Source organism: Xiphophorus hellerii, chromosome 9, assembly GCF_003331165.1.
Source record: "Xiphophorus hellerii strain 12219 chromosome 9, Xiphophorus_hellerii-4.1, whole genome shotgun sequence".
In the NCBI taxonomy this organism is placed as follows: Eukaryota; Metazoa; Chordata; class Actinopteri; order Cyprinodontiformes; family Poeciliidae; genus Xiphophorus; species Xiphophorus hellerii.
The window spans coordinates 20287269-20300135 of record NC_045680.1 but is presented as its reverse complement, the minus strand read 5'-3'; the positions used below and the strand labels follow the sequence as shown (position 1 = coordinate 20300135).

Below are 12867 nucleotides of genomic sequence, written 5' to 3'. Positions count from 1 at the left end.
GAAAAGTGTGGTGTACATTATTGTCCAGCACCTTTAATGCTGCAGTATGTAACTTTAATAAAAAAGAATGTTTTTTTTGTTTGTTTTTACATATTTGACATATGTGAAAAAACAAGCTCTTCTGCCTTCTCTCTGTGCTAACTATGAAGAACCAATCAGAGCTAGGAGAAGGATCTTATACTGTCAATCACCTCATGTACCTGCTGTTCACCCCCCCTTCACTCTCCTTGCTCTCTGCAACATTACAGCTTCTTATCGTTAGCACAGTCTGCCAGGTATGCTCAGGCTAGTTAGCGTAGCCACCGATGACAGCGTATAAATAGTTTTCCTGTTATAAGTTGTTTCTCCACAATTTGCACATTGAGTAGTTTGTACACAATTGTGATTGACAGCACTAAGACTTTTCTCCTGGCTCTGATTGGTTGTTTTTGACAGGGACTGGTGCATTTCTTCAGACAGCAATAGCATTGGGAGCTTAACAAATATGTTAAGCACATTTTTGATCAAAGTTGGATTCAGCTAAAATAAAATCCACTGCAACCATTTGTCTTACATGTCAATTCATTGATAAATACACTACTGCTATGTGTAGTTTCATCTCAGTTTAATATAAAGGTCTCCATGCTTTTTATTTAGAGTGTTTTAGTGAACAAATAGCATCATAAAGACCAAGAAACACAACAGACAGGTCAGTGTTGCTTAAAGCAGGCTTAGTTGAGGAAGCAAATCTACGTTTTATGAAAGAGAGGACAGGAGGGGCACAAGAAGAAGTCCTGTTTCCTACATGTCTGACAGGGGAGACAGCAAACATGTGGACGAAGTTGACCTTCTTCCACAGTGGCACCATGCTGTGAGGATGTTACTTTTCAGCAGGGACGGGAAAGCTGCTCAGAATTTATGGTATTACAGATGGAGCTAAAAACAGGGCTGGAAGAAACCATGTCAGGAAAAGACCTGGAGGGATTATGACCCTATAAATAAACCATAGCTACAATGGAAAGATTCAAATGAAAGCAGATTAGCCTGTCGGAACGGCCCAGTCAAAGTCCAAACCTAAATACAGTTGACAAAATGTCAGTAACTGGTGTTGCAAAAGTGGTAGAGAGACCCTGTGAATTGTGGTTATAATTACTGTTAACTCAGGAGTGGCTGAATAGAAATGTATGCCATACTTTTAGCATTTTTATTTGCAAAAACAAATGAAAAATACTTGCTTTTACTTCCAATTTGCAGTGGTGCTCTGGATTTAATTGGTCTTGGATAAGCAAATTACGGGGCAAATCCTTTTTTAAAAAAGGGGGAAAAAAAGCACTGTGTATTAATATCCATGTGTGTGAGCGGATTTGCTGGCTTACCAGGTTCCTCTGAGCTCTGTGCAAACTCCGGCAGCTTACATATGAGGCGCGACGGCTCCTGGTAGTCTGGACCCAGAGGGAAGATGCGCTCGTAGGTGGAATTAGACTCCTGTTCGCCGGCTGTGCCTGGCCGGTTGCCGGTGTGATTGTAGCTGAACGTCTCGCTCTGTATCGACAAGCTAGCAGTTAGTTCGTCGTCCAGGATCCGACGAGAGGCCTGGAATAAAACACGCGTGTCAGGGAGTACATCTGACCGTCTCCGAGAGGAAAAACTGGAAATGCGTAAGATTATACTGTGTTTGTTAGTTGTGTCAATATATTTTAAAAAAAGAAGGGGGGGAGTTCACCTTCTCCAGCATCTTCTGCCACACCTGTCTCCACAAAATGATGACAATGATGGCAACAAGGATGAATATGATGGCCACCAAACAGCCAATCAGAATGCGAGTGTTGCTGTCATCTACTTTATGGGTTGGGTCATCTTCTGGTGAGGGAGGAGGAGAGGTGCCTTTTAAAGATTTTAAAAAGAGACTTTAGTTTCACGTGCTTCCCAGTTAAATGAGAATTTTAAAAAGATACAAGTGTGTGAGCATCAAACAAACATTTATGTTTTTAAAAAGCTGAGATATCGCTTGGCCTGCTTCATAACAAAACCTGGTATTTTTTGTGTGAAAAAGGTCAAAACTGACATGGGGCTACACTGTTTTACCAAACATATTTGGTGACGTCCCATTCTCAACCCACGGAATTTAAAAACACATGGCAGCCACAGTTTCCAGATGTAGCAGCTTTAGTTCTTCTGGAAAGGTTTTCGACAGGTTTTAGGAGGGCTTTTAAGGGGACACACACTTTAAAGTGGCAATGCAAGGCTTTGCCTACAAATGCATATTCCCAAACGCTTTCCCCAAACTATTACTGCGATACTCTGGAGGCCATTTGAAGTCAGGAAGACTGTGGAGTCTATACACCATCTGTGCTTCGTACCGCTCCTTGTTGGTTTTGGGATTTCATTACTTTAACTATCTTTAGCCTTTTCAGATTTGTGGACTTTTAATCTTTTTTTAAACTCCCTTTTACTATTAAACAGTTTTATTTTTACGTCTCTTCTGTTCTGCCTCCCCTTGCCTGCATTTGGTTTCTTCATAACAACTAATGGCAGTGGAGACATAACCTGACATATTAATATTTTGTATGAATTTCACAGTGCTGAGGAATTCAAATCATATAAATAAACAAAACCTATATAAAATCATTTTTGTTTTTTCTATAAAAGAAAATAAAAGTTGAAAGAATTAAATTAAGACATTGCCAGATCTACTACAACAGGGGTGTCAAACTCCGGTCCTCGAGGGCCGGTGTCCTGCAACTTTTAGATGAGCCTCTGCTGCACCACACCTGAATAGAATAATTAGGTCATTAAGGCTCTGGAGAACTGATCTACACAAGGAGGAGGTAATTAAGTCATTTCATTCCACTGTTTTGTACCTGTGGCACATCTAAAAACTGCAGGACAGCGGCCCTCGAGGACTGGAGTTTGACACCTGTGTACTACAACTTAAAACCACTAAATAAAACACACATTGTGTGACATTAATTGCAAATAATGAAGATTAATGCCCAGCATTTTGAAGGTTTAACTTGTTAGAACCTTAGATATTTAGCTTAGTGTGCTTCTGATTGAAGTTATTTCAACCAAAGAGGATGCCAGTACTTAGTGTGCACAATGTCCTCACTTCTTCCTAGCTAGAAAAAATATTTTAGTTCATTCTGTTTATTGAGTAAAACAAGATTAAGTTTTCATCAAATAACAAAAGACATTACACATGGTTAGGTTAATCTCTCTTAAGGAAGCATATTTCATGGAGTGTCCCACTCATCATAAATTAATCAAAGGAAAAAAAATACAAAAAAAAAAAGTTTCAAGTTCTCTAGTTGAATATATTACAAATACCGAAGATAATATATTTAAAAAAATGTTTTTATACAAACTCTATCTTTCCAATTTTAGCAGGAATCAAGATTTAACAAAATTACTGAAGGCGTTGCTCACAAATTATTAACCAAGCATTGCATGTGCATGTGAGATGTAGTTCCTCACCTGGTTTAGGAGTGGAAGGCGGTGTTGTGTTGTACATGGCTGTATCTGAAAAAGTTTCACCAATTGTTATTTGGGTTGAAAACTCATCTCAACAATTTCACTCCAGCACCAAATCAGCTCCGCACTGAATACCTGACTGGAAGGTGATTTCGCTGAACAGCATCCAGGCGTCAGCAAAGTAGAACTGGCACTTGATGGCGCTGGCCATGTGATTGGCCAGCTTGACGGTGATGAAGCGGGCGCTGGGATTCTTCTCGTCCTCCACGGGGCTGAAGGCGAGCGGCGTTGTCTCCCAGTCGGAATCGGAGCGGAAGTGGCAAACCACCTGCTGGAAGGCCTTGACGTGTCGGGAGAACATGTTGTTGCAGTGGACCTGCGCACACGAGGGCATTCTCTGTGATGACGGAGAACGACGCCAAAGGACTTTAACGCCGCCGCGTCGGCTCGGGATTCTCACCTTCATGGAGGTGAAGTTTCGTATACGGTCAAACTCAAACATGATTTCAACAAATCCACCGGGGATGCTCTCGTTGCTCCAGCCTACGTAGTCGTACCCGGGCCATCCGTTGTGGACGTGGCTGAGAGTGAAATCATCTTCTCCACAAACGCCGTCGGTCAGCTGGCCTAAGCCCTCTGTCATACTGAGAAACACAGAAGCAAATCTGTAAAAAGGGTGAAATCCACAGCCGATGAACTCCAGTCAGAAATATTTTCAGTCTTTTGAAGATTATATTAGCCTCCTTGTTAATTCCTTCAATGAAACGTCCCTGTTTGTTACTTACAGTGCTGCTAATCACAAAACCAGTCATGATTCTGTTCACCGTGGTTACATAAACAAAACAGTAAACTTTTGTTCTGTTTTCGAAAAAGCACAGCATCTGTGGTTTTCACCACCAGGAAGCTGAACTATAGTGATGGGAGACATGTCCATCTGTGATCGAGACTCGATACTTTTAGCCTTCTTCATGCTGTCAGACGGGTTCTGTTTGAGGCATTTGTTGGTTCTACACATCTGGAAGTAGAGTTAATTTCTACTAATCATTTCAAGAAATGTTCCTAATTACAGTAAATTCAATAAAACAAGGAAGGTGATCTCTTTTTCACTTAGAACAAGGTATGGTTTGGCTAACTTTTGAAAACTCAATATATGAACTTTTATTTTAAATCTGCATTTTGTGTTGACTAAGTTTGTCTGCTCTTAAAATTTGTTTGGCAATCTGAAGCATAAATGTGACTGGAAAAAAAATAAATAAAGAACTCTATAAAGGGATAAATACTTTTTTCACTGCACTGAATGGTTTCCCATACACAATATTTTATGTTAATTTATATTTTTGTACTAAAGCTGCACTTTTTATGAAAATGTTTTTTATATGCTTTTATAGACCAAAACAAATATATAAGAAACATTTTCATAAAATGTTCCCTGATCCAACTTCAATCTTGTTTGATTTCATCAATTCATCAATAAATTGGCTCATAAATAAACTGTAATTAATTCCTAACACTAGGTGGCAGCATTACCAAACAAAATCCACTCTGTTACGGGTATTTGTCAGATTTTCTATTATTCCTCATTTTTGCTTTCCTCCTCCACTGTTTCCTTAACAGAGTGTTTCGGTGTCATGGAGGACATTATTCACGCTATAATCCAAACAAAACAAAAGCCCTGATTGGTCGATTCTGGGTCTTAAAGTTATTCAGTCCCGTTGACTCAGTTATTCCCAGGAGAGGAGGTTTTGCCTAACAATAAAACACCCCGACCCACTCACACCGCTCTGTTTCTTTGTTTTTACCATGGCAATGGGAACTAACATGGTGAGGAGGAAAAGCAGCGATCATTAGAGATGAGAGCTACATCAAACTAGCGCAGGAAGCAAACGATGAGGAGGAAAAGCACTGAACCGTCATTCACCTGCGGATGACGGCTCCATCGTAGACCGAGTCGTTGAGGTAGACAGTATAAGCAGGAAGGTTCATCTGTTGTCCTGCAGGAGCGTTATACGAAACCAGGCCATCTGGGAAGAAATGACAATTTCCTCTTCAGTTGTGGGGATTTTATTGACATTGTTCAGAAAGCCACAAAGTTTGCTTTAAACTGCACAGTTTAAGGTCACCATGGTAACAAATGCACCAAGATACAGGTAGGATGTATAAAAATAAATGTCCATTTTGAGAATTTCAAACAAAACTTACTAAAGCAACAGAAAACAAAACAAGGAGATGGAAAATATTTGTGCTATGTGGGGAAACAGCACGGAAAATGGCTTAAACAAAGTCCTTTCCACAGACTGACAACTTGTTTGCAGCCTGCAGAGTTTCATTTATCAAAGAATGTGGGTCCGGTTTAGGGAAAGAAAGGGTGAATGAACATTTTCACATCTCTCATCAAACGCAGCTTTTCTTCTTTGCACAACAGAAACCAGACTTAACGGGACATCCGTAAGTATGAATTTGTAGTTTGGCGACAGAAGTTACATTCCACAAAGTCAAATATTATATTATCATAATATCCTTATCTTGTCTACTGGATTAGAGTTTACACAGCGCATTGTTATGCAATGGTAACTGGAAATCAGCTGTCGCTCCCTTTCGTAAGAGGCTCAAAGGTTAATGTTGCTTTCACTGTTTTACGATCGTCCTTAAGAGGTCGCACTTCTTTAAATGCATTCTAAAGTGTTTCTCTCTGTGTTTTCTCTCCTGCATAGTTGAACTCAAACTCACCGAGCCACTCGCAGCCGTAGAGCTCCACTCTCATGCAGACGTTCATGGAGTGGTCAATGACAGGCATAAAGCGGACCAGACGAGCAATGATGGGCGGCTGCATGTCCCTGAGTGCGATGTCGTATGTGTTCCTGTTGCCCTCAATCACCTGCAGACGAAGCAAACATTTGATGACATAATGATCAGGCTAACTGATATCTGATCATCACTGTATTGTTTTTGTAAGAAAATTAAGCTCAATAATTAGTCACTTATTTGACTAAGTGGCTGGTCAATAAGTCACTAATTGACTAGTGCCTAGAAAAAGTTTAACCACCTCTTAAAAGTAACCTATAATACTTCCTTGAACTGGTTAGGATGGGCCTATGGCAGGGGTGTCAAACTCCAGTCCTCAAGGGCCACTGTCCTGCAGTTTTTAGATGAGCCACAGGTACAAAACACTAGAAGGAAATGGCTTAATTACTTCCTCCTTGTGTAGATTAGATCTCCAGAGCCTTGCTAATGACCTAATTATTCTACTCAGGTGTGGTGCAGCAGAGGCACATCTAAAGGTTGCAGGGCAGTGGCCCTCCAGGACTGAAGTTTGACACCTGTGGCCTACGGGCTACACAAAACATGTTCATTGCATTTTTTTTTTTTTTGCACAAGTTCATTCTTAGATAACAAGGTTTTCGTCTGCTCACTTCTGCCTGCTTTGAGCTCCTTTTAGAATCAGCTGTTCTTATCACTTAAGAAGCCCCAAATAAGCTGCTGCTGGCCATGTCAAAGTTTACACTCGCATGTGAAAATGGCTGTGAACAGATGCGCAATTACGCAACCGTACATCTTTGAGAAGCAGAAGTGGAGCCTCCTGCCCAACCAACAAGAATGCAACAACTGATTTCTGGATGGTAAGTCAGCAACAAACCACTTGTCTTTTCCAGCAGCCATTGTACAGCACACACAGCAGTAAAACCAGCTGACCAAACGGGCTGGAGCGCCGCTTGGGTTGCTAGGTGACGGGCTGAACGTCACTGGGGTTGACGACCTAGGTTACCCCTAGGTGAGGGGCTGTGTCTGCTGATTTGTGACGTTACATTTGCTTTTGAAACGGGTAATTTTACAGACACCGAAATAATTAACTTATTCCCAAAAAACCGGCAGGGCAGATTTTTTAAGTGCTTGGGTTGTTTTTAGAAGCAGTAGAAACCCAAATGAAAGTACAAATGGAAATGTGAATACATCTTTTTTTGTAAAAATCACAACTTTCGGTGTAGGTTAATGAAAATGCATTTCATGGGAAAGCACAAACATCTTCAAAGTTCTGATGAGGTGAATGTCACACTTTTAAAATAAAAAAGAAACTCAAAATGAGACATTCATCTACTTTTACCCTTCTTCCATCCTGCTCCCTTGTTACTCTGAAACCCTACGGTAAAATCCATTAAAAACTGGTTGCCTCAAGTAGTCACTCTGTGTGCTATTTAATTCTTGGACCCCCCTCCTGCCCCTCCATTAAATCCAAAATACTGTCAAGGTGAATTGTGGGGGTGGCACCATCATACTGTGGGAATGTTTCAGCAGGGAAAAGGTGCATAGATCTAAATTCAAGGCAATCCTTGAGGAAACCTGATAGACTACATATCGGGGCACATTTTCCTTGTCGAGCAGGGCAACAACCATAAACACAACCTTATTCATGTGGTCCAGTCAAAGTCCAGCCTTACCTTACTTAAAGTCATAAAGTCGGTGCAGCTTGTTTAACTATTAGTTAGAAGGGTCGACTCATATCATTATCTTCGACTTCTCGCCAGCAGGTGGAGTTACCTGTTTCCCCTGCCTGTTCCTCCATGAGATCCAGCGACTGCCATCCCGACTGTACTTAATCTTGTACATCTGGGCAAACTCGTTGCCCATTCCTCCAGCGTGACGGCCCTGGGTGCCCACAAGGGTGATGAAGTGGAGCGAACGCAAGTCGATCTGGAGGAACTCCTTCAGGTGGTCTGGTTCAACAGTTATCTCCGGACACCATGCGCCGTCTCCCTCCTCACCGTCCAACCTTGGAGGTAAAGATAAACAATTTGAAAACGTGGGAAGAAGAGGGCGCCAATGAATGGAGGATGTAGAGGGGGGGAAAGATGTCAGGATGAAGAGGAAACGTGGAAAGAAATGTAAAAGTGGGTGGAGTGGGGGATTTGAGCTCTTAAAGCCAGTTGTAAAAAGTTACTGGTGAAAGGCTGCGTCGTAAATCGTTCAAGTGCTAGTTTAGGGGAAGGGCCTGTGAAGGGAGAAGGGTAGCAAGACAAAAATTCAACCCACAGTAGAGGCGGAAAGTGTCTGACTTCAAGATCCTGATACTTAGCAAAGGCCACCCAAGTTCTACAGTGTACAGCTTAGCACACATCCCCACACACCTGCTCTCCTAATGGCGCATCTGTGAGCAGAATCGGTACCCCAGTTTGTGGTTTACGTCTCATAATCAGGCACAGGCACTTTGCTGAACAAGCCACCCATGTGTTGCACTCGTTATCATGCTAAGAAACATGTATCTGAGCTTGTGTGTGTGAGAGGTGTACCTGCCGTATCTGGCAGCGGTAGATTCAGACCACTGACTGGAGGCAGAGATGTCCTCATCCGGTATCTGCCCACTCGACATCCCCAGAGCGTATCGACACACACCTGGAACATCAAAAATATGCATCAACGCAAGGGTCACTGCTGTGGAAAATCAGACAGACACATAAGATGATGAGTGTTTAACCCCTTATTTGTCACCCTCAAAACACTTACATGTAAATCAATGGACCCATGACGACAGCAGCATTTCCACACCTGATATGACGAGTTATCACATCCCCGCAACATTTCTCCTACTGCACTGCTCTGATTAATAGTTTGCAGGGAAATTTTGAAGCTCAACTCAAACATTCACTCCATCCAAGTTTGCGTGCACATAAAAACCACCAACACAGATTGGGTAACGCTGGACGAAGGGGTCGAGCCAAACTCTGAGCTCTCATAATAAACTTTAGCTAAACCCCAGCACTCAGACACATGAAGTTAGCAGGAAAGTAAGTGTGCTGGGTGAACAGGACCGGTACAGCTACCTCGTGGCTTTGCTTTGTGGTCAACAGGAGCAATATTCCCCCACCATTTCCTGCATGCCATCCCACCCCCTCATCCTCCATTTTCTGCCTTTTGCCCGCCTGTGTGGTCTCTAGCAAGTCTGAAACGAAAGTTGTGATTTTACCTAATCCTCCACTGATTAGGACTCTCTAAAGTACCGGCTAAATGAGACAAACATGGTCAACAGTGGATGCAAATGTCTCCGGGGTGAATAGCAAAAGAGTCTCATTCAGGGGTTGAAATTAAGAGGGTGTGAGCTCTGCAGTGTGAAGCTTAATGTTTTAGATGAAAGGGCCTTTGGGAAGTCTTGGTTCACATCGCTGTGATTGGCCTGGGCCGACGTCCACAGCTGAGCTGCATGTGGAGGTGAAAGGGAGTGTGGCCCTGTTTGCCTGGCCCCATGTGTTACAGTAAGCCTTTGAGAAGATGCCAGCAACAGCAGAGCTTGAGGTTCAAGACCTTTTCTGTTTCTCCAGCTCTCTCCTTTTTTTTCTTAATCTCACCCTATAATCATCTCTTCCTCTCTTCTTAACCTCCTCCAAATATTTGCTTACAGTTTTACTATGTGGAAACACAGTTTGGACTGATGACCGAATACTCCGGCCGTTGTTTATATATAAATATATATAATCCTCCCCTAGTTTTGCTTTCTTTACTTCAGAAGAATAATAAAGGCATAAATATTTATAAACAGAATCAATGAAAATCTGGCTTTGTGTTAGAAAGTGGACCTCTTACCTAGTCATGAGTATTTTGCTGCCTGTATTAGGTTTTCTTCCACCACTAGTCCCAGCTAGCTTCCCATCAACTTCCCTGTCCCTGTTAAACAAAACCATCTCAGCACCACAACCCTGCCACCCACCATGTTTGACAATGGGAGAGGTGTGTTCTGGCTGCTGTGAAGTGTTATCTTTCTGATGCAAATGGATCTGTACATGGGCATTATCTTACTCAAGTCGTCCTCCAGAGTTACCATGTGCCTCTTGGCGGTTTCTCTGATTGATGTTCCTGTTGCACACCCTGATAGTTTAGGTGAGGATAGTATCTAGGTAGATTTCCAATAGTTCGATTTTTAGATAATAGTTTGAATAGGGCACCTTGAGATGTAGGATGTTGTTTTATGTCCAAATCTTGATTTATATTTCTCTGCAGGTTCATCACTTTCCTGTCTTCTGTAACAAACCTCTTAGACCTTCAAACAACAGCTGTATTCTGTGCTGTTTACTATGTTGATGACTTTTGGAGACAGTTGGATGCATTTGATTTTAATTAAAGGGACTGCATTATGTATTTTCCCGGCATGTATATATACAGTATATATATATATATATATATATATATATATATATATATATATATATATATACACAGTACAGACCAAAAGTTTGGACACACCTTCTCATTGAATTCAATGAGAAAGTGTGTCCAAACTTTTGGTCTGAACTTAAAAGAAATTTGATGTAGCAATTTAACACCTTGAAATTGGCCTCTGTCTCTTTAAGAAGCTCGTGCTCTTTCCAACCTTCAGAGCGTCATCACCACATTTCTCCATGATGCCATTAAAACCGTTTTCAGGAGTGTTGAAGTGAAAAGTAGTTCCCATGATGAGCTCAGTAGATATTCAGATCCACCAAGTGACTGCTAACTGCTGCTGCCGCTAGTCTGGAGGAGATGAGTGGAGGAGTCATGCTCTGTGAGGAGGAGCCTCGACTGGAAACTGCAAGCTTAAGGAGGAGCTTTGTTAAAATAGGCCAAGCTTGGTGAGAACGAGAGTTTAGGCACTTCTGAATGACTCGTAATGTTTTATTAACATATATGCAATTCTTAAAAACTGTGTATCCTTACTGCTTTGTCTTGGCCTGTCACATAAAACCTAAGAGTTAAAGTTTTCTGTTAGGATGACAAAATGTGAAAAATTTCAAGAAGCAACTTTTTTTTGTTGTTTTTTTTTTTTGCAAGGCATTGCAAAAAGAATACAGTTGGAGCAGGCCATAAAAGCAAAAAAAACAAAAAAACAAAAACAAACATGGCATATAGCTGTGGCAATAAAAATGCTATTTCCAACCACTTCACTAAAAAATACTCTTAGTCACTGCTGATGTCTTTCCATCTTGGCATTAACAAACTGCCAGAACGTCTACATTTACAAAATGCTGCCACATTGGCTGATCCACTAATTATCTGATTTGACCACCAGGACCTTTCAGCTAATTTCCCTCTTAGCTCACATTAAAGCTGCAACACTCAAATTTGTTTGCCCACGACTGTCCGTAGAACTCGTCATCAGTTGCCATGGCCACCACATCCCATAGTAAGTCTAAGACAGAGGGAGGTGGCTTTCAGGATGTTGTCCAGGATGTATGAGCGCTCCTCCAAATGTTGGTTTTTGCTGTGTTTATTTACCTACCCGGCCCACTCAGAGGTGACTCTGGGGGCGAGTTGTGGGGGCATTAGAGAGTGCATGGTTGGAGGCAAGCACACATACATGGGTTTACTCAACCACCAGCTAAAAATATCCTCTCAGGTGGAAAAGTGTACGCCTTTGTGTTGTGGATAAATTTCAAATAAATGAGAAAGTCAAGTCTCCTTTGAGTCATGCTTGATTCATATATAATTTTTACAACAACTGAAGGGAACATACTTGACTGTATGACTATTGCTACAAAAGTCCCTGGAAAATACATAATAATGAAAGTGGAGATTTGCACATTTTCCACTTTTCATTTTCATTAATCATAACAATGCAACAACTGAAAGGAAAAGCTACAAATAAAAGGGGAAAAACTGTAACAGAGGTGAGGGACGGGGGTAGAAATTGGCAAAGGGGCAAAGTGACGTATAGCGATATACTTAACGTGTCATGTTGCTATGATTTGTGTGCGTAATCGTTTTTCTCCATACAGATTTTGACCAAAGGTGGCAGCAGTATAACGATAAATAACATTTTGTTTCTTCTTTTGATTTGTGGCTAAACATCAAAGGTTATTCGGTCTGAGGAATGCCACCACTCTTTCACAGTAAAAGCCCAGTCACGACACAATTTCCCCACACGGAAACAATATTTCGGAACAGATTTGATTCATTTAGTGAAGCACAACTGTCATCTAACAAGTACATCATCTGAGGTACACTCTGTCCCACACTGTTTTGCACAAGTAAAACAAATAAAATAAAATTTTTAATTAAAATGATAAAGCGCAAACAGACTCGAATATGTCCTCTTGAGGCTTTAAAGCAGATTATGAAGATAAATATGGAAAATTAAGCTGAGTCTACTCAAGAGCCCAGAACAGCAGAGGACAGAGCGTGACTTTGGTGTCATTTATAAAGCAATAAAAGATAATATGATATCTAAAAAAGAAAAGAATCCAATATTAGCTGGGATTAGAATCAGCCAGTAAACTTAGGCATTCAGTCAGCATGCTCTCTAAGCGCTCTCCTCTCAAAAGGTCTCGTCTGCAAAGCCATTGCTTAATATTTGGCTGCCGGGACGGGGCCTGCCCTGGAGCCTGCCTCTCTCCACAGCGAAATAAAGTTCGCCCACTCACAAGCAAAATGGGAAAGACAGGGATGGTATAACTCCAT

At 41.4% G+C, this 12867-nt stretch overlaps 1 protein-coding gene across 2 annotated transcripts in view; it reads right to left on the bottom strand.

Annotated features, from left to right (window-relative positions):
- ddr2a (discoidin domain receptor tyrosine kinase 2a) overlaps positions 1 to 12867 on the bottom strand; it is a 33694-nt gene that overhangs the window by 3809 nt on the left and 17018 nt on the right. The window contains exons 3-11 of one of the 2 annotated variants that reach the window (XM_032571619.1): positions 8733 to 8835; positions 7984 to 8215; positions 6178 to 6325; positions 5369 to 5471; positions 3911 to 4094; positions 3586 to 3826; positions 3454 to 3498; positions 1703 to 1839; positions 1356 to 1572 (exon numbers count right to left, since the gene is read on the bottom strand). In XM_032571619.1, the coding sequence (XP_032427510.1) occupies positions 1356 to 1572; positions 1703 to 1839; positions 3454 to 3498; positions 3586 to 3826; positions 3911 to 4094; positions 5369 to 5471; positions 6178 to 6325; positions 7984 to 8215; positions 8733 to 8835 (1410 nt within the window). Of the gene's footprint in view, positions 1 to 1355; positions 1573 to 1702; positions 1864 to 3453; positions 3499 to 3585; positions 3827 to 3910; positions 4095 to 5368; positions 5472 to 6177; positions 6326 to 7983; positions 8216 to 8732; positions 8836 to 12867 lie in introns of both variants that reach the window. The other variant, XM_032571618.1, reaches the window with a different exon arrangement.